At 37.1% G+C, this 20,004-nt stretch overlaps 1 protein-coding gene across 3 annotated transcripts; it reads right to left on the bottom strand.

Annotated features, from left to right (window-relative positions):
• Window positions 1-1,875: 1,875 nt before the first annotated feature.
• LOC128026423 (poly(rC)-binding protein 3-like) lies at window positions 1,876-17,194 on the bottom strand. 3 transcript variants are annotated; one of them, XM_052613553.1, is made up of 14 exons: window positions 16,728-17,194; window positions 15,307-15,395; window positions 14,480-14,600; window positions 13,355-13,378; window positions 13,155-13,187; window positions 12,652-12,768; window positions 11,750-11,881; window positions 10,357-10,485; window positions 9,920-10,009; window positions 8,631-8,672; window positions 7,202-7,277; window positions 6,251-6,303; window positions 5,074-5,243; window positions 1,876-2,179 (listed from the first exon to the last, which is right to left on the bottom strand). In XM_052613553.1, exons 3-14 carry the CDS (start codon window positions 14,561-14,563, stop codon window positions 2,143-2,145), a joined length of 987 nt encoding a protein of 328 aa, XP_052469513.1. In that variant the 5' UTR covers window positions 14,564-14,600; window positions 15,307-15,395; window positions 16,728-17,194; the 3' UTR covers window positions 1,876-2,142. The 3 variants fall into 3 exon arrangements, with proteins under 3 accessions (XP_052469513.1, XP_052469510.1, XP_052469511.1); XM_052613550.1 differs by having other exon boundaries at window positions 1,876-4,110; window positions 16,728-17,182; XM_052613551.1 differs by lacking the exon at window positions 15,307-15,395 and having other exon boundaries at window positions 1,876-4,110; window positions 16,728-17,185.
• Window positions 17,195-20,004: the final 2,810 nt, after the last annotated feature.

The following is a 20,004-nucleotide window of genomic DNA, read 5'->3' as shown; positions in this document are numbered from 1 at the left end:
GTAATATTATTTCACAAAATGTTTGATTTAACTGTATTTTTGATCAAATAAATGCAGCCTTAGTGACTTTAAGAGAATTTTTTCAAAAACATTTCACTGGCCCCAAACAACTGAACCATAGTGTATCTAACTTCAGGGCACAATGTTTTCTCCAAACTATAGCTAAACACACACACACACACGTTTATTAGTTATCTAAAAGAGAACATACAAGAGTTACCACAAACTACAACCATAAACTAACCCTAAACCCAACAAAAAACATTTTTACAATCTTATAATTCTTAATTTTTATTCATGAATAGTTTTTTTTCCAAATGGGAATGTCCCCAGATGTCCTCGAAAGGACGCGGTCACATTTAACCAACTTCTGGGGACAGTTTTGTACACACTCACTCACACATACACACAGAACGACAGGTGCTGGAGGCCAGATGATGATGTCCATTTAAAGAAATGCTCTTCATATCCAGCACAGGCCTGCATTAATATAATTGATTATTCAGGGTCGGTCGAAGCCATTTCCATCATCATTTTTTTTGATGGGGTGAGAGGGGAAAATCATTAATTTAACATTAACAAAGGGGCAAGGATAGATGTCCACAACAGTACATTTCACAACAGAGCACAAGCTGCTGGCACCATGAACCCCTCCATACAGAAGACACTACATTTCCAGGCCCATTAACAATTGATCCAGCCTTACTCTGAACCTGTATTTGGCATACAAATGTGATTCAGATCCTCCAGCAGACAGGTTTAAGGACAGTTTCTCAAGGCTTGGCAAATGTGTGAGAGTGTTTTTCTAAAAGCAGAAGTTATTTTATTAATGTTGAATGGCGCCTCTGCTCCCTGAGAACAGGACAAGGACTCTTCATGCATTGAGTGACAGTGTGGTAATGGTCCACTCAGGCCACATGCATGATTGAGCAACCTGCAGGGAAACCTGTCCCAGCAGTATCTGTGAAAATGTAGTTTCTAAAACAAGGGGGATGAAAAGTTCATTCTGATTTTTGCCAGACAAAGTTTATTGTCTAGAACCAACTGATGTCTCCGTGGACATTTCTGCTAAAGGGTAAAAAGTTCAGACAAACTATAAATATTCATGGAGGCCTTTCTCTTTCTTTCTTTCTTTCTGTCTAGGGGAGTCAGAGGACCCTAGAAAGTAGGCTGTCGTGAAACATCCATGATCAGGGTAAAGTTTTTGTCCTAATGCATTCATAAGTCTATGGGGAAATTATTAGCACACATGACGAGTCATGAGAAAACATGCAGTTTTATATGAATGTGGATGCAGAATGCATGAAAATGAGTGGCTTTGAGGCACTGTTTGTTAGAGCAGTATCCACAGATCCCATGGGAATGTTATGTTTGTGTCTGACTGAGATGAATAGCATTCAGTCATTCACTGTGTGTGTTCTCCAGTAAACTAGTGACGTACTGATGACACTTACAAAACAGCAAACGTCCATCAGAAACAAATGATGAATAAGAAGGACAAAATAAGCTCTCTACAACAAATAGAAATGAAATCTGCTTTCCCTGGTGTGCTTTCTGGTTCTTAGAGACCAGCTTACGTTAACCAAAATAACCCTGTTTTAAGCACTGCATGTATTATTGAAAGACTCAAAGAGCCAGATATGCATCTGGCGCTGCATGAAAACTCTTTGCTTTTTACCTTTTAACTTCAATCACAACAGGTCAGGCACTGAAATGAAATGAAACAGTGAATGTTTAATTTCATTAAAGGTTTATAAATGCAATGCATTTATAAATACTGAGCATGTCAGTATCCGGACATCAACTTTATATGTAAGATTGAACTAGAAAGTCTGTGTACTAATAAAAAGCTGTTGTTTAATAAACAAAAAAAACTCTTTTAAATTCGACATTTATTGATTTGTCATACATTAACTGCAAAATGTGTACAGAATTTCAAAAGGTGATCTAAAAACAAACACACTGAATGGCTGACACATTTAAAAAACTACAGTTACAGCGCATCTATTTAATATACAGTATGGTTTTCAAGTTGGAAAACCATTTTCATGATGTAGCCAGGAGTTCTTGTGTCCATAAGAGTCCACTGTGGCTTTAGGGTAATCCAATCACAGATTAATGATAAAAGCTGTTAATGTTGCACTACAGTGGCCTCAGACTTGCTATCACTGAGGACAGCCTAGGAGGAAAACAAACAATCAGATACAGAAGAACAGATCAAGTTATTGTTTAAAGCAGTTATATTTCTGATACTTAGCCCTGCTGGGCATGAGAAGCATGGGTCTACTGTGTCACAGTTTCATAGTGTCATCAGATATCTTAGCTGAGAGAACAAAATAACATTTTAAAAACACAAAGTGTTGTTTCTACTAAAGCTTTTCAGGCGGGTGTCCTGGGACCCCCACAGGCTGTAAATGAGGAAATTAGACAGAATTTTTTTTTTTCTTGTATGCATTTTTTACTTCTATGCTTGCCAAATCTTTACAGTTGTTGTATTGCAAAATAGTTTTATAATGTATTAAAAAAAATGTTTTCTAATTAAATATTTTTAAACCAGTATTTTGTATTCAGTGTCTCATGATCCTACTATTATCAATATTGAGAACAGTTGGACTGCATTTTAAAAATAAATTAAACAGTTTTTCAGTATTCTTTCATGAACAGAAAGTTCAAAAGAACAGTATTTATTCGAAATAGAATCTATTGTGACAATATAAATCTCTTTTCTGTCACTTTTGATCAATTTAATGCATTGTTGCAAAAAAAAAAAAAAATGACTGACCCCCAATTTTTGAATGACATTAACTTATGATGTTATACAAATATTTTTATTTGGAGTTATAACAATATTGATTGTGAAATTGTTTGTCAGGTATATATATACCTTATACATCTAACGATACTAGAGTAGTTTAAAAAAAGATTCAGTATGATCCTAATATAAAGTAAATATTTCCAGATAGTCTTGCTGTTAACAGTGATAATATAAAAGCCAATTATTTAATTTTGGAAATAGTATATTATCACACTTCTTTTTTCTTTTTCACACAGAATAAATAGGTTTTAATACATCATAATATTGAGCTACTACATATATTTTTGTATGAGGGTCACTCTCAAAGTGATTGTCATGTTATCCATGGCATCCATCCATTAAAAGGGCCTTAGAAGGACCCCTTATCACCGGGCCCAGGACAATTTTCCTGGTGGTCCCCAGCTCTGTGCCTTTGTGTCTCTGCAGCATTAATAAAAATGATTCTGATATGATGTTATATTATTAAAGTAGGTCAAAATCTGAATAACTACATCAGTATGAGAGGCAGAGCATCACACTCTCTTTTAAATGACTTTTTATATTGAACTGTGATACAATAACAAAGATGACAGCCATTCTAATCAGCACATTAAAGATCACTCCAAGATTTATAAAACACACACACAACACTGTGAGCTGCATAGTACCAATAAATCAAGTTCGTGCTGGCTTTGGCTTTTCTTAAAAAAAAAACACACACAGGTTCAGTGTCAGATAAATTATATGGGATGGATATCTCAAACACTTCCAAATGAAACGCCACACAAAATGGAAGACAATCTAAGGAGTGATTAATCTTGTCATGCACTCACAATTCCTTGCTTGTGAAATATTGCACAGAAACATTACCAAAATAGGGGTGGAGCGGGGGGCCACATTCAATCTACCTAATACTCTTGAATGAATAATAAACAAATACAACATAACTGATGAGTTTAAAGACCACGGCCGCTCAGTACGGGGCAAACTTCTGCCGCTCTGATTTTTTGATGCTGGACGAGGTGGGGATCTTTGTGGTGTAGGGTGTGAAGCCAGCCGGAAAGCCTGCAGAGGTGGCTGTGTGCATTGCCAGCAGGGGGACGGTTTTCATGCCAAGCAGGCTGGAAACAGGCAATGCATAGTGGGCGCTGGGGATGGACGAGGGGGAGTGGACATTAATAGCAGAGGGGGGAGCAGCCAGGACGGTCATGGAAGAGGTGGAGGGGGTGGACTGGGAGAAGCCCAGGCCGAGGTCGATAGGTGTGCTGGAAGAGGAGGACGACGCTGCCTGGATGCTCAGTTTAGCCATCTCTAAACTGCAAACACACATTCAGATGCACGCAAACCAGGAGGGGTTGTGAGGACAAGTGTGGGGTTAATAGAGGGGTTACAGCGGCACACAAGAGGAGAGAGAGTGACATGGGAGGGGGCGAGAGAAATAGAGAAAAGAATAATCAATTTAGGGAATGTTATGTGTTACAAGAAGGAATAATAATAAGGGTTTAACATGCCTGGATGAGAATTAATAAAGCAGTGCCTAATGGGTGAGATGAGACAGACTATATGACTGCTGTCTAATTCCTACGTATTACACCATTACATAAAACAGATTGTGGATGGTTCATCCAAAAATGAAAGTTTTGTCAACATGTTTATTCGCTCATGACTTTCTTTTTTCTGTGTAAGAAGGAATATTTTTTGAATGTGCTGGCTGCTCTTACCCAACATGCACAATATTCCAAAACAGAAATAGATCAAATATAGCTCTTAAATCCAAAATGGGTTTGATGTATATTCAATCATTAATCGTATATTAATGCTTTGGTCAGAACGCCAGAAAGTGATGTTATAAGTTGAAATCCACTTTATTTGTTTTGAAAACTATAATGGGAAAGAATTAAATTGAAAGATGTTTTCAATTTTGGTCTATTATTAACAAAAGTTGATTACTTGAACAGAAATTTATTTGAACACAAATAGTTAAAACAGTAATTTTGTATATATTGTTTATATATTACTGTACAGTACTGTAGTGCATATGGGCTAGTTTTATACTGCTTTTATAAATTGTCTCTTTTGGAGTTTGACTCATGTGACCATTATGAACAGTATGGAATTGTATGGAAAAGCGCTGCATGAACATTCTTCTAAAATTCTCCCTTTAATTTCCACAGAAAAAAACATCATACGGGTTTGGAATAACATGAGATTCAGTAAATGATGACAGAATTTCATTTTTGGCTAAACTTTGCTTCAAAATGTGAGCGGGAAGGTCTTACCTCGCACTGATGAGGTACTGCGCCACGCTGATGTTGGCTGGGGAGCCTGTGATGGTGACGTGGCGCACTGCCGAACCGTCTGTGGCCCCGGCTATTTTGATCTGGGCACCAGACATCTGGCGAATCTCATTGATCTTACTGCCCTGTCTGCCAATGATGCAGCCTATGAGCTGAGAGACAGACGGGTGAGGGGCAAACAACATCTGGACATTAAAAGTCTAAGGAGGCTGAGAGTGAACCTCTAGGACATGGAAGCTGCTGTTCTCTACTGTATGGCATGCCTGGAATTTTACTAAATAGATTCTACAAGTGAGTGCTGAATAACAGATTACTTTAATCCATGATCAGTGTAATAATGTGTCAGTGTAATTATGGCAAATCATAAAAACTTGAATTACTAAAAGATACACCTACGACTGTATGAATGTCATTGGAATAAATACTAAATATCAAGCCAATTGGCATGCATTTCAAAGTATGATGTGACAAGCAAAAACATTTCAAATTGAATATTCTAGTACAATAAAATAAAAATATTGGTTTAAAAACATTGTATGAAATGGAATTAAATAAACATCATTTAACATGCATTAAATTGACAAAAGTGACAGTATAGACGTATACTGTACATTGTTACAAAAATGTCTATTTCAAATAAATGCAATTCTTTTAGACTTTCTATTCATCACGCAGCACAACTGTTTTCAACACAGATAATAACAAGAAAGGTTTCTTGAGCAGCAAATCAACATATCAGAATGATTTCTGAAGGATCATGTGACACTGAAAACTGGACTAATGATGCTGAAAATTCAGCTTCGCATCACTGGAATAAATTATATTTTTAAATATATTATAAACAGTTATTTAAAATTGTACAAATATCAGATAAATGCAGCCTTGGTGAACATAAGACTTGAAAAATATATTCAATGCCATCCTTTTGAAGAATAGTGTACCCTTAAAAATATGTCATTCTAACTTATTATAAATTTTCACTTGCTCTAATGTAATGACATTCATACAGTTTAAACGTGACCTTACATGTCCATATACTTTTTGGGGACAGTGTACACAGCAGTAACAGCATCTAATTTAACACGAACTGCCACAAATATTTAGCCTCAAGTTAACTGTATTATTTTATGTGTAGGACAATTAATATACCGTAACTTACATCATTAGGTATGCTCAGCTCGTGAGAAGTGGTCGCAAAGGATGCCTCCAGACCTAAACAGGTAAATGGGAAGGTAAGCACAACTTGACAGCTGAAAAAAGACAACAACTTTTTGACATTGCTACACTGCCGCTGAGACTGCTCGAATTAAATCGAAAAGTATCACATTAAAATTACACAGTGTTTGAAAGCATTACGGCTGCTACAGCGGGTGAGTCATGAATGAATTCCTATTTAATACATGGCTGCCTGAGACCCAAAAACACCCATAAATGCATTTCCAAATAGCACACATTATCGGCAACGTCTTTGGAGAGGCTGTCTTTCTTCAACTCCCTATTTCCATGGTAATAATTATGGGCTGGCACTTGCAATGCACGGAATCTGTTTGTCATGATAAATGTGGGCTGCTGTGAGAGTGGGCTTCAGGTTTGCTTAGGAAAACGCTGCCGGTTTGAACAGGTTAGGGGTTTTGTGGAGGATATGAGAGGGGGAAGAATATTAAATGAATGAAAGCCTTCGTGACGACTTCACATATAAGGAGAGAAAGGGGTGACACATATGCATCAAATAGCCGTCATGATGCTGTTGTTATGGTGACATCACACATTTGGAGATTTCTACAACATCTCAAAGGAGCCGTCAGCGGCCGGCATCCGAACGCAGACTATCTGGAGCTATCCGGACCGGTTTGTGGTCGTATCATGGCACGGCATGTGCAGCATTATGTTGGCAGTGTTATGATATTTATTACCTTACCACAAAAATGGCTTCGCCCTCATTTTCCTCAGAAGTGAAAAGTAGAACATGCGGTGGTGAGCGCATGAGACAGAGGTGGTCAGACACGACAGATGAAAGAGTGGAGAGGGAAAGAGACAGATCGAGAGAAAGACAGGCAGAGAGACAGACAAAGGGAGAGACAGACTTCCCTGGGGAGCTCTGGGTACGTACCAGGGAAGGTGGGGTTGCTCTGCCCAAGGGAGGTAAAGGGGATATGCTGCATAGCCAACTGGTGAAGCTTGGTCAACTGCGGGGGCAGGAAGGAGGTTAGAACTAGCCAATCAAAATGGAGTTATTTCAGAGGACACTCACATCTACAGACAGAACGGCACCCATATCAAGTCTCAGAATTTGATTAGTTATCAGGTCCCCCTTCGGACTTACCGTCCACTTCTCCCAAATAAAGTGATCGAAAAACTAGATTTGCATTTCCTTAAGGGAATTTAATTGCTTGAGAGGCGGGAAAAGAATGGTGTACAAGTTTGAGGTGTGTTTGTATGTGAAATGAAGCAGTTGTCACGACACACGTCTTGTTTTTCTGCCAGCTGTCTGTACACTATGTGACAATGCAGTGTTATGTGTGTTATATGCAAGACCAATCACAGCTCAGAATGAAAACTGATGTGTGTAAGAAAGAAGACCGAGCACAACAAAATTGGTATAGTATGCAAATAGTATGATTACATCATCACATTTGATTGTCATTTTAATACTTAACCTTCCATCACTTATATATTTTATACCTGTGACTTCATTGTGACCTTAAATCTCGCTAGTGAAACTTTGTTTTACATAACTATGACTTTACTGTATGTTTTGCATTGACTTTAAATCTCGCAATTGCAACAGTTTTTCATACCTGTGATATCTCGTGTTGATTTGAATGTGTCATAATGTCATAATGTGACCAAATCCCACAATTTGGCTATATATCACAATTGTGGCTTTATTTTTCAGCTTTACAGTATATTTCACATCAGCTTTAAATCCTGCAACTGCAATTTTACTTTATATGTCAAATTGAGACTTTATCTTGCAGTGGGACTAAATATCTCACAATTGCAACTTGTTTTCCATACCTGCGACTTCTCTGTTTATCTTGCATTGACTCGCAATCTCAATTTTATATGTATGTATGTATATACAGTATTTGACAAATGTTATCTACTTCAACTTTATCCCACAATCACTTGGATTTGTTATTCTGGCTTCCACAGAATGTAGTCTGTATGGTGTTATTAATTTCAGAAGTTTACTACATAGGTTTTAGATTTCAAAAAAACCTAACCGTAATATTTAGGGATCTGTCAATACAGTGCTGCCTTTAAACCTTTACATTCATAGCATTGATATGTGAATGGTTCAGTTAACGAATATTGTTTACTTGTGTCTGAACCAGGGATATTAAATAACTACGGACTAACAAGTGTTAGTGATATTAGATATTAAAGAAGCGGTCGTAGGCAGGGACCATATCAGAGATATCGGTGTGTGTTAGGAATGCAGTGGGAGAACTGTGGTTGTGTAAGGGGTGGGATGTGGCCGGGGGACTGTAGTGTGCTGTGAATGATACTGATCAGCCTGTGTGACAGACACTCACGTCTTGGGTTGGAATGGCAAACTGTCCTTGAATAGCAAATGCCTGTGGAACAGATAACACGTTTAGGTTAGTACAGATAACAGCTGCCTATTTGCTGCTTCGTCATTAGTCTTAATGATATGGCACACCCATGGACCACCCACAGTCCATTTAATGCATATTTCATAAAAACCTAGAAAGCCTTTATGAAAATTGTAAGCTCAAAGCAGTTCAAATGCAGTGCAAATCAATTGGGGTTAACAGGATTGTATCATATAAAATAGTGTACCAGATTGATAATATAAACACTTTTGAAGAAGAAATGGTTAGTGGCTTCAAATCTTCTAGCAGTTGTTCCTCAAGCAAAACTATTTTGCTGTGTGAAATAATTAGTCATCAGATTTCTGTATTTGGCGAGATTTCTGTGTCATATTTTGAATTAGTTATTAGTTGACAGTCAATAGTAGTCTGAAGGATCATGTGTCCCCTAGATAATACATAAAACAAAACAAACAGTGGTTGGCCGCTTTGTTCATGTTAAACCATTGGTAAGTGGCTCTTTACCAGAATGAGCTGCAAAGTGGACCAGACTTTACATCACAAGTCAAAATCTGTCTACTTGAGACTACTTTGTTATTAACATAATGAATACTGCCAGGTGGAATTATGACTGAAATATGTTAAGCTCTTCTTAATGTAACCACAAGGGGGCATCACATGAACATCACATGAACATCCCATGCTATCGTCAAACATGGCAACAAACACGGAACTAAACTGTTTCTTAGCATTTTAATCTTCCAGAGACCAGTTGTCATGATTTTTCAGTATATGGACTCACCTCTGTCAAACTAAATGTCATCATGATCAGTCAAATGAGCAACAGAAGCAGAAGTCAAAAATAAAGGCTCAAAACTTAGCTAACACACCCTTATGAGAAAGTATTTCACCAGATATGAACAACCGAATAGAATGGAATACTGATATACAAATTGTTTAGTCCAGCTTTATACAGCTGTATTTATGATTAGTTACAATCTTTCCAATTCAAACACCTACAGATCTGAATTAGTGATTCAAAGCTGGTCTGATCCGCATGCATTGGCATGGTCCAGTGGCCCCATTGGTGACTGTATTACTGATTACGGGTGAGATTTATTCCACCAGCTGATCTCGGTCTAATCATTAGTGTAAATATCCACACTCTGAGCGTCCCACTGGGACTGCGGGGAACTATGGAATCGTTAATGCTCATGAAGGGATGTTTCGATTGTATGGTTTCTACATTAAGAGATAGATGGAGTACTCACTGATGCAGCATGAGGTTGTGACAACACTGTGTGGCTGGCGCCGGCGGTGGGTTTGGGTCGGTACGGTATAGTGGCTCCTTTAGGTGGCGACTAAATGAGGGAGACAAGCACAGTCAGGACAAAAGCAAAGGCGTTTAGGCAGTATGCGTCTAGAACTCTGTTAAGCCTCACTGGATTTTACTGTTCAAAGCCCAAAGTTAATGCGGGCCAGGGAAAATCCTGCAAAACAAAGGCAGCCAAGGTCGGATGCTGGTTACTAATGAAGCAAACAAGAACATTTAACATGTAGTCCATGCGCTGAAAGTGCACACAAATTGAGTGTGAAGGTGAAATAGACCTGAAAAGTATTCCCCACTTCAAATAACATTTTAGGCATAAGGGAAATCGTGCATAATCGCACCGATTTTCAAGTTAAAAGCAGACGCTCTGTCACAGACCTCCAGCATGACGGTGCAGATGTGTTTCACACATTGTGTGATGGCGTGAGGGGTGCCGGAGATGGTCACAGCTCTCTCAGTCGAGTCAGGCAGTAGATCTCCTGCCACCTGGACCTGGGCACCTGTGCTCTGACACACAGCAACACTTCAAGTCAACACATGCTGGACGGGATGATTAGAAAAGCCACAAATGACATCTTTCATATTTCTTTCAGTAGTGACATTTAAAAGGAGAAGGTCACTCCACATCCGCATTCCTGGTCACCCTGTCTGCCTGGATTTATTTTGCAATAATGAGCGGATGACTGTAGATTATCCTGCTTATTAAAGAGCTACTCACCAATTAAATAAATGTGCGCACATAAAATGTAAAATCAGTTATATTTATTATATTTATAAAAGTTATATTTCATAATCTTACCTACATTCTTAAAATTAAAGGTTCAGGTTTTTTTTTTTGTTTTTTTGTTTTTTGGATGCCAGAAGCATATTTCAGTGAACAGTTCTTCAGAGAGAAACTTATTCATGTTTGAACTGCACATTTTGTTTAATAAATAGCATTTTAACTTATAATGTCCGTATCACACATATTAACACAACTGCAATACAAGCTCTAATTAAAAAATAACTAGATTATTGATAACTGATCGAAATTTCAGCACTGAGGAGTTTGTAAGATTACAAATTCTGATTTCTTTCCAAGTGAATAGCAAACAAAGTGTGCCATACAGTCCCTTTTGGTATTACAGCATTACTATTCTCATGTCCAGAACTGACATTGTTCTCATCTGGCCAGTTATTTAGGTCAAGCTATTTGGATGCTGTATATAAATATTAGTCTATTTAGGCCTTGGTGGGCCGTCCTGTCCTAGACATTCATAGCAACTGGGAATAAAAGCAGCCCGTTCACCCCTCACAGCCCTCAGCGCCGAGGACAGCTATATTTATTCAATGTGATCCACCAGCCACATAAAAAACAAAGCCTTCCAGCAAACGTCACTGTCCTCGTGTCAATTTCAACAGCTAAATGAAAACGAATGGTTTCACTTTTGAGATGAATTGCAGTGTTTTCCATCAACGGAAGCCATGAATAGATGAGTTTGAGGAAAAGTGAGTGAGTTCAAGAGTTAAGGAAATTACAGCTCAGGGTTGCAGCCGTCTCATAACGTGTGGATTTAGCATGAATCGAGCGGCCCCCTGTGCTCAGGAATAAAAAGATCTAACTTGATGAGGACGATCAGTCATGCTGATGTGAAGTGTTTCTGCCTGCCGCTGAGGCAACGGAAACTAATTGTTTAACGGATCATTCCGTGCATCATCCGGGGGCCGCTGTGACCTGCATTACAAACCCTGCGCATCTGCCAACAATTAAACTTCTACCTAGAACATCTACCTCTCTGATCTCTTTGATCTTGGAGCCTCCTTTGCCAATGAGAGAACCGCACTGACTGGCGGGGAAGACGAGACGCAGTGTCACAGGAGGCCTGCTCATCACGGTGCTGTTGATCATGGATGTCAGGATATCCTGAAAGAGATGCATATGCATCAGAAAGAAGCTCACTTCAGCTTGTGTCAAAGCAATGTGTCATTTTTTTTATAAAAACAAGTTTATACGGGAGAAAAAGTGTTATGGTGTTGTTTTACAGAACACAGTTTGTAATTTTTTTCACTGTGCAACATGGAGAAAATAAAGCAAGTGATTGAATAATTCCTCATACTTCACTTTACATATCAATATTGTAACTAATAGAAATATTAATGAACAGTTAAGGAAGGAGGGTTTATCAATACTATCGTGGTGATATTAGTTGTTGTTGTCTTTTAAGTATTAGTATGCTTAGTATGATCTCTCTGCATATAAAACCCATTATCTCTAATAGTTAAAAAGTATAATCTTAAAAATAAACATAATTAAAATGTTATAGATAAATAAATAAAAAACAAGCAACAACAACATAATATATCGAACAGTAAACAAATGCAACCACATAATTTATGGATGCAATGCAGGCATATTACTGTGGTCGTCACACTATTACAGTTAACGTCTAAATATACAAGATCACTGTAATGCAGACACAGACCATTGTGATTCAATAGCATACTACTTTTATATCACCCATTTCCTGCTCCTGTTCACTGTGGATTCACTGTATTCAGTACTAAATCGTCAAATTAATGTGAAAGCATGGCAAATAGTTGCCATGTAAATCCACATTAATATTTTTGTAGTGTACTAAAATGCATCAAATCATCCATAACATGAATCGCTTATTACTGGGAATTCCTACCCACCTCCTCAAATTTCTCTGCGATCATGGCGAAGGCTTTGAAGATGACTTCAGACGATCCAGTAATGGTGACAATGCGCTCTGGACTGGAACCGTCGGATATGTTAATGCGGGCTCCACTCTAAATCCACAGAGAAGAGCAGAGTTTTTGTGCTGCATTACGTTTAATTGATCAGTCTCTCCTCTAGGCTTACATTTGCACCCTCTGCCAGTTAAATACCACTGAACTGATCATGCAGAAAATAAGATGATTTTGCTCAAACTGAAAATGATTCCAGGCTGTTTTCTGCTGTCTAGTTTTTGATATACATGTGGCCCCCCAAATGAGTTTCATCTTTACAAAGCTTGTCAGAATTAATAATATGCACTGCATATAATATCAAGGCAACGGTCCGTAGTTCATAAAAAAAAGTTAAAAACCTTACTATGTGAAATATATAATAAGCTTTTGATATTCATAATTAAATTAAAGTCCCATTTGATCATGAAGAACAGTGTTGCACTTACTTCCTCTCTCATTTTTTTGACAGTCTCTCCTTTCTAAATCAAAACAAGAGGAAAATCATAGTTATATCAAAAAGTGTACATTATAATTAGATTGTAAGTCAGTTTTAAAGACAGTAAGAAGTGCTTAGGAACGCCAAAGAATAAAGACTGTTATGCTAAATTCAATAATGCAATTATCAGGATAATACTAAATATTTTACCTTCCCAATGATACTTCCAACTTCCTAGAAACACATAAAAGAGACAAAATCAGTGTTTTCTTTTAGATGACAAAATTAGATATATTACTGACAGCATAAAGTGACAAGAAGCGTGGCTGTCAATATGTTCTTATTACAATGAAAACAGTTTTGCTGCTTAATATTTTCAAAGAAAACTAATACATTTCTTCAGGATTATTTCATGATTAGAAATGTATTTGAATTTGAATTTTTTTTTTAAATAGCAATCTTTTGTAACATTGTAAATGTCTTTATTGTCATATTTAATCAAATTAATGTGTCTTTTCTGAATAAAAGTAATAATATCTATTTGTTTACTTTACTTCATGTTATTTTACAGTCCTGTTCCATATGTGCATGCTATGTACGTGTTATAGTTATTAGAAAAACTGGGTAATAATTATATACTAACCCTGAATCTACTTTCTTATGTATGTCCACTGTACTGTAAGTACAGGAAAGTGCACATATGTGCAACCCCTTTTATAAGCCCCAAATACTGAATGGTACTTTGTTATGCTTTGCACAAAAATATAAAGCAGCACAACTGTTTTCAACAATGACAATAAGAAATGTTTCATGAGGACCAAATCAGCATTTTAAAATGATTCCTAAGGATCATGTGACACTAAGGACTGAAGTAATGATGCTGAAAATTCACCTTTGCATCACAAGAATAAATTATATTTTGAAATATATTCAAATATAACACAGTTCATTTCAATGCTAATAATATTTCACAATATCACTGTTTTTATTGTATTTTTGATCGCATAAATGCAGCCATGGTGAGCACTTCTTTCAAAAACATAAAAAAGTAATTATTCCAAACATTTGTGTAGTGTAGCTATAGATACCATAACCAGAAAGACTGTGACATTATTTCAGACCCAGACTACTATATATGCTATCAGTACTATTTCTGATGATGTTTTCTAAAAGACAACATTTTATAATCAATTATACTGACAATCTATAATCTAAAATGATCACTACTCATAAATCTTTCTCGAGTACTGGTTTCATCGCTTCACTGGATGCACTTGCAAAACAAGGCTGAGAACAAAACAAGCTCAGCTCTGTGAGGATCCGGATGTGTCTTACCTTGCCATGCATTAGCAGGCGGATGGTGAGGGTGACATTTAGCCCCCCCTCACATACTCCTCCCTCCTTCTCATTCATATTCATTCTTCTCTTGGGTCTAGATGCTTCAAACAGACTGTCTCTGTGCACACAAGCAGACAAATTTACCAGTTCAGTCAGGAGAGATATAAGATGAATTTCAGAGAGAAAACATTTCAGTCTTGCCAACCTCTTAATTCCTTGCTATTACCATTTTTAGCCATAAATGTGTTCAATCTGTTTATCTGCTGATACCTGTTGCTGTGCTCTGACATTAAGTTGGGCGTTATTTCCCTCCAAGCGGGTGAGCGGGGTCCTGTCTCTAACCTCTCTAATGGCTCTGCTTTGATAGAAATGGTGTGACCGTGTTTGATAAGACTCAAAAAGAGCCACTTGTGTCTTTCCAGGCCTTTGGATCAAGTGACGTTTGTGTGTCCATGTCCAACAAGGCCCATTAATTTATCAGAGAGTGATCTGTTCCCACATTCCTCACTTTAAAACCGAGCTTATCGCCATCTAAATCGATTCTAAGCCAGATGAGATCACAGAGCACATTCATGAGCGAAACTAAAAAATGAGGCAGTGCTAGATCAGAGGGAGAGTTAGGAGATTGTCTTAAATTTCCTTTTAATAATGCCTTATCCATTCCTCATATTCCTCTAATGAGGCCCTGCAGCTACGAGCAATAAATGAATGCATTTTCTTTATTTAAGTGAGAACACGAATACATCTTTTCTAATTGAGTCCCAGTGCTTTCATTTGTTAGGTCTCTTTGAAAACGACTGCTTTTGAAATGTTTTCAGACTTACATTAGCTGTTAAATGAAATGTGGTCCCTCTTTCCATGACACTCCAGCAGCAGAGGAACTTGTTAAAGAGATGTGAACCCCTTAAATAGACTAGAAGAGAAACAAATGTTAAATATCTATCTATCTATCTATATATAATTCGTTTTTTTTTTTTGCTTCTGTTTAACATCGAAGCCAGTAAAAGGGTTATTTGTTAAATCATTCTCAAAGACAGAATTCAATTTTAATCATCAACAAGACTCCTTATGCAGAAGTTAAACAATGAGTTATGGATTCAGCATTCTTAATATGAAATAATAACAAATGGTGTAAAAAGCCTGTTCTTTTGTGTGGCTATTAGTTCAGTGTTGTTTCATCAGGTAAATGCATCAAACACACTGCTGCCATCCTGTCTAATCCTGTAGGCCTGGATTTGTTTGGCTAATGCTAAAACCCATTTGACCCATTTCTGTCCTTCCAAAGCTTGTCAACAGGCATCTGAAAGCATTCTGCCATCATATAACACAGCACTAATAAGCCCGAATATAGATATCACACACTAAGTTTTTCAAATGTCAAATGTGTTTATGAATCAGGAATCAATAATTTATGCGACTGCCGTTGAAATGTTGATGCGGCATGTAAATGGTGTGTCAGATTAGAGTTCAGAAATGATCACTCTTTTTTAAATGCATAATCCTAATGGCCAAGACTTGGTCCTCACTACTGTGAATTCAATACACTGCAATTAACTATTCAAACTAAATTTAATAATAATAATAATAATAACAACAATAACAAATCTGTATATATTACAGAAAGTATATAATTAAATAGGTCCATTCAATAATAATATGTAATATTACTGCCCAAACCTAGAGCATTATTTTTTAAACATGACATTTATATGTATTAACCTCAACATAGTTTATATTTATTTTGTTTATTTATAGATAGGTATGTGTATAGAAATACCTATATACCTTTATAAATTATATTTGCTGAGATTTAGTTATATTGCATTATTATAATTAAATCAAAATGTATAAACAACTTAAACAAGTGTTACTCTATGTAGCGTCAGAACTAGAATATGACTTTGATATGGATAAACATGAATATAATTTATACATTATATTTCTATATATATATATATATATAATTTATTATTATTAACATAATTTAGCTATGCATTATATTTGTTTAGATATAATGTTATACTGCATTATTATATGTAAAAGTATAAGCAAGGATATAAAGTGTCATATAGTATGTATACAGTCACATAATATGCATAATGTATTTGAAAGATATAACAGTTTTGTCAAAGATAAAACAAGAGCACTGTTGCTGCCAGAAAAGCATTAATACGCCTATTTGTTCCTGTGCTTTGGAAGTCCCTGAGCGTGACGAGCAGCTTTGGGTTGAAGTTAGCAAACTGACCTGAGAAGTGATGGAGGTTGAGACAGCGTGAAAGAGGCCACTTAAATTCTTCTCCAACTCTTCTTGCTTGGTCAGTCCAGGATGAGTTAACGTTTGAGGCTTCAGAGTGTGTATGATTCCCTGAGTGCGGAGTTGCCCTCCTTTGTTGTCAGTTGTATTCAGAGAATGGACAGATGGCCTTGTGCCTGTACCTCTGGTCGTTGGAGACTAGCTTTACTGTTTTTTTCCCCCTCTGGCTTAGCCTCTGATAAGCCTTCAGCCCAGGCTACGTGAGCCCGGAGGCTCTCTCAGTTCTTAATACTCACGTAGTCGACGCCACTGCGCCTTCATCCCGGGAACGGGAATTAGGGAATCCCAAGAAGAACAGAAGGCAACAAGTTTTCCATACTTTGGTGAAATTGCAAAGTTGAAATTGTCTGGCAAAATATTCACAAGAAAAAGTAAGACAGAATTGTTTAACTGTGAGACTCATCTTGAAATACATGGTCCATTTTGGCAGAGAAGACCTAGGTGAGACACATGCATGCATGTATAATGACATTTTGAAGGACACATAAGAAGAAGAAAATGCCACATGTTTTGCTGGTACCCCCAATCAACATAAGCATCTCCAAATTGACTGTGTCACATCATTATGGACAGAAAGACACAATGTCTCTTTGGCCAGTTTCCCCTCCCCCATCTACTCCTGCTAATGAGGCCAAAGTCCTGCACAAACAATGTGGCCCTTTAACAGAAAAAGATGCACTCTGCTGGGCAGTAGAATTTCAAAGTGAATGAATTAGTGGAGCAGAAGTGGCATATTTAATTGCTGCCTGCTGTCTGGGATGGAAATGAACAATGTCTCTGTGGATTGCCATTCCCTCCCTGCATATGTGTTAATAAATAGTGTAAGAACAAGTTCTAATGTTGATATGAACTAAAGCCATGGCAACTACCTTCAAAAAAGTTTTTAAAGTACTGAAATACTAAAATTAGTACTACTAAACTAAAAATAAATTACAATTATTTAAAAATATTAAAAGCAAAAACACAATAAAAAATGCCAAAATAAAATATACAACTAATAAGCGACTTCAAAATATTAATAAAACTACATAAAATACATAAATAGTACACAAATTTTAAAACAGTCACTGATTACTGTTTTCACAATGGTAAAGGAGTCTATCTATCCATATATATATATATATATATATATATATATATATATATATATATATATATATATATAAATCCCAAAATTGCTAATAGAACTGTTATCATAGTAAAGCAATAAGCCTCAAGAAGCAGTGGTTTACAGTGAATTTCTAACAACTAACATTATTGTTAGCTGTTACCCCCTTAGCTATTATTAATTCACTGTAAACCATGGTTTCACGGGGCTTGTTGCTTTTATAAAACGGTTATTCCATCTGCGTAGTAAGGTTTCACAGAATAAAACAGAGCAAATAAGTGTACTGATATAAATAAAAGCAGTATTCTTCCACCAAACAAGGTAGTTTCAAAGTGTTGCCGAACAACACACAGAAGTAAACAAAGGTGTATGTTTGTAGCACTTATAGAGAATATATTAACATTAGGCGTAGACACTTTTATCCAAAGTGACTTACAAATGTGGACAATAGAAGCAATCAAAATCAACAAAAGATCAGTAGTTTGTAGTGTAAATTACAACAGCTTCGAACGCCGCTCAACCAATCAGAATAAAGGACAAGGAATATCCGTTTCATAACAAAATAATTAAATGGTCTGTAGTCAATTATTCGACTTATATTACGGTAACCACACCTCAAGACATCGATCAGATGATATATTTAAAGGGAATCTCTATTGATGCTAACAGTGCTTTCTGCTCCACTCTTACATCTTGTTTAGACACCGTTTGCCCCTTGTCTTCCAGACCAGCCCGTACCACCCCTTCTGCCTCTTGGTTATCTGATGTTCTACGCCAACATCGTTCTAAGCTTAGAGCTGCTGAAAGGATGTGGCGCAAATCTAAAAATACTACTGACCTTAATGTGTAACAGTCACTCCTCTCTTCCTTCTCTGCTAATGTCTCCACTGCTAAAAGGACATACTACCATAACAAAATTATGGTATGCTTTTTAAAACATTTTCCTCGCTCCTTTGTCCTCCTTCTGCATCAACTCTAAGTACTGATGACTTTGCCATGTTTTTCATTAATAAAATGAAAAACATCAGTGCACAATTTTCCAGACCACAATCAGTCAAGCTCATATCACCAGCAAACATACACTCATTCACATCCTTCTCTTCACTCTCTGAGGCAGAAGTATCCAAACTCATCCTTTCTAATCATCCTACTACTTGCCCACTTGATCCTATTTCATCTCATCTCCTTCAAACCATTTCTCCTACAGTTGTACCTGCACTCACTCACATCATTAACATATCCCTCCACACTGGTGTTTTTCCCCCTAAACATTTAGACAGGTTCATATAACTCCACTACTTAAGAAACCCACCCTCAACCCATCTCTTTTAGAGAACTATAGACCAGCTTCCCTTCTTCCTTTCATTGCAAAAACACTTCAACGAGCTGTGTTCAACCAAGTCTCTGCATTTCTCACACAGAACAACCTCCTTGACAGCAACCAATCTGGCTTCAGAAGTGGACATTCAACCAAGACTGCTATAACTGGCAAGAGTGGATTCCAAATTTTCAGTACTTATCCTGCTTGATCTGTCCGCTGCTTCTGACACAGTTAACCACCAGATCCTCCTATCAACCCTACTGGCAAAGGGCATCTCGGGAACCACACTTCGGTAGTTTGAGTCTTACCTATCAGATAGGTCTTTCAAAATATCTTGGAGAGGTGAGGTGTCCAAGTCGCAGCATCTAACTACTGGGGTACCTCAGGGCTCAGTTCTTGGACCACTTCTCTTCTCTGTCTAATTAGGCATATCAACCATAAAAACAGCCAGAAACCTTGGAATTATGATTGATGATCAGGTGACTTTCTCAGACCACATTGCTAAAACTGTCCGATCCTGCAGATTTGCTTTATTCAACATCAAGAAGATCAGGCCCTTTCTTTTGGAACATGCTGCACAACTCCTTGTTCAAGCTCTTGTTCTGTCCATGCTGGACTATTGCAATGCCCTCTTTGCAGGTCTTCCAGCCAGTTCTATCAAACCTTTACAATTAATCCAGAATGTGTCAGCAAGATGAATTTTTAATGAACCGAAAAGAATACACGTCACACAAAGCTCAAACACAAAGTCACTTTTACAGACTTTTAAATTAAATTTT

The sequence above is a fragment of the Carassius gibelio genome, chromosome A13 (assembly GCF_023724105.1).
Source record: "Carassius gibelio isolate Cgi1373 ecotype wild population from Czech Republic chromosome A13, carGib1.2-hapl.c, whole genome shotgun sequence".
In the NCBI taxonomy this organism is placed as follows: domain Eukaryota; kingdom Metazoa; phylum Chordata; class Actinopteri; order Cypriniformes; family Cyprinidae; genus Carassius; species Carassius gibelio.
Note: the sequence above shows the minus strand (reverse complement) of the source record. Positions and strands in the feature narration are given on the sequence as shown.

Excerpts from the sequence above, each read along its gene's own strand:
- LOC128026423 (XM_052613551.1), bottom strand. The coding sequence starts at position 14,563 with ATGAATATGAATGAGAAGGAGGGAGGAGTATGTGAGGGGGGGCTAAAT. Across the intron at positions 13,379-14,479 it reads GCCTGCTAATGCATGGCAAG|GAAGTTGGAAGTATCATTGG; the intron begins GTAAGACACATC and ends ATGTGTTTCTAG. Across the intron at positions 10,486-11,749 it reads AGATCAAAGAGATCAGAGAG|AGCACAGGTGCCCAGGTCCA; the intron begins GTAGATGTTCTA and ends GCTGTGTGTCAG.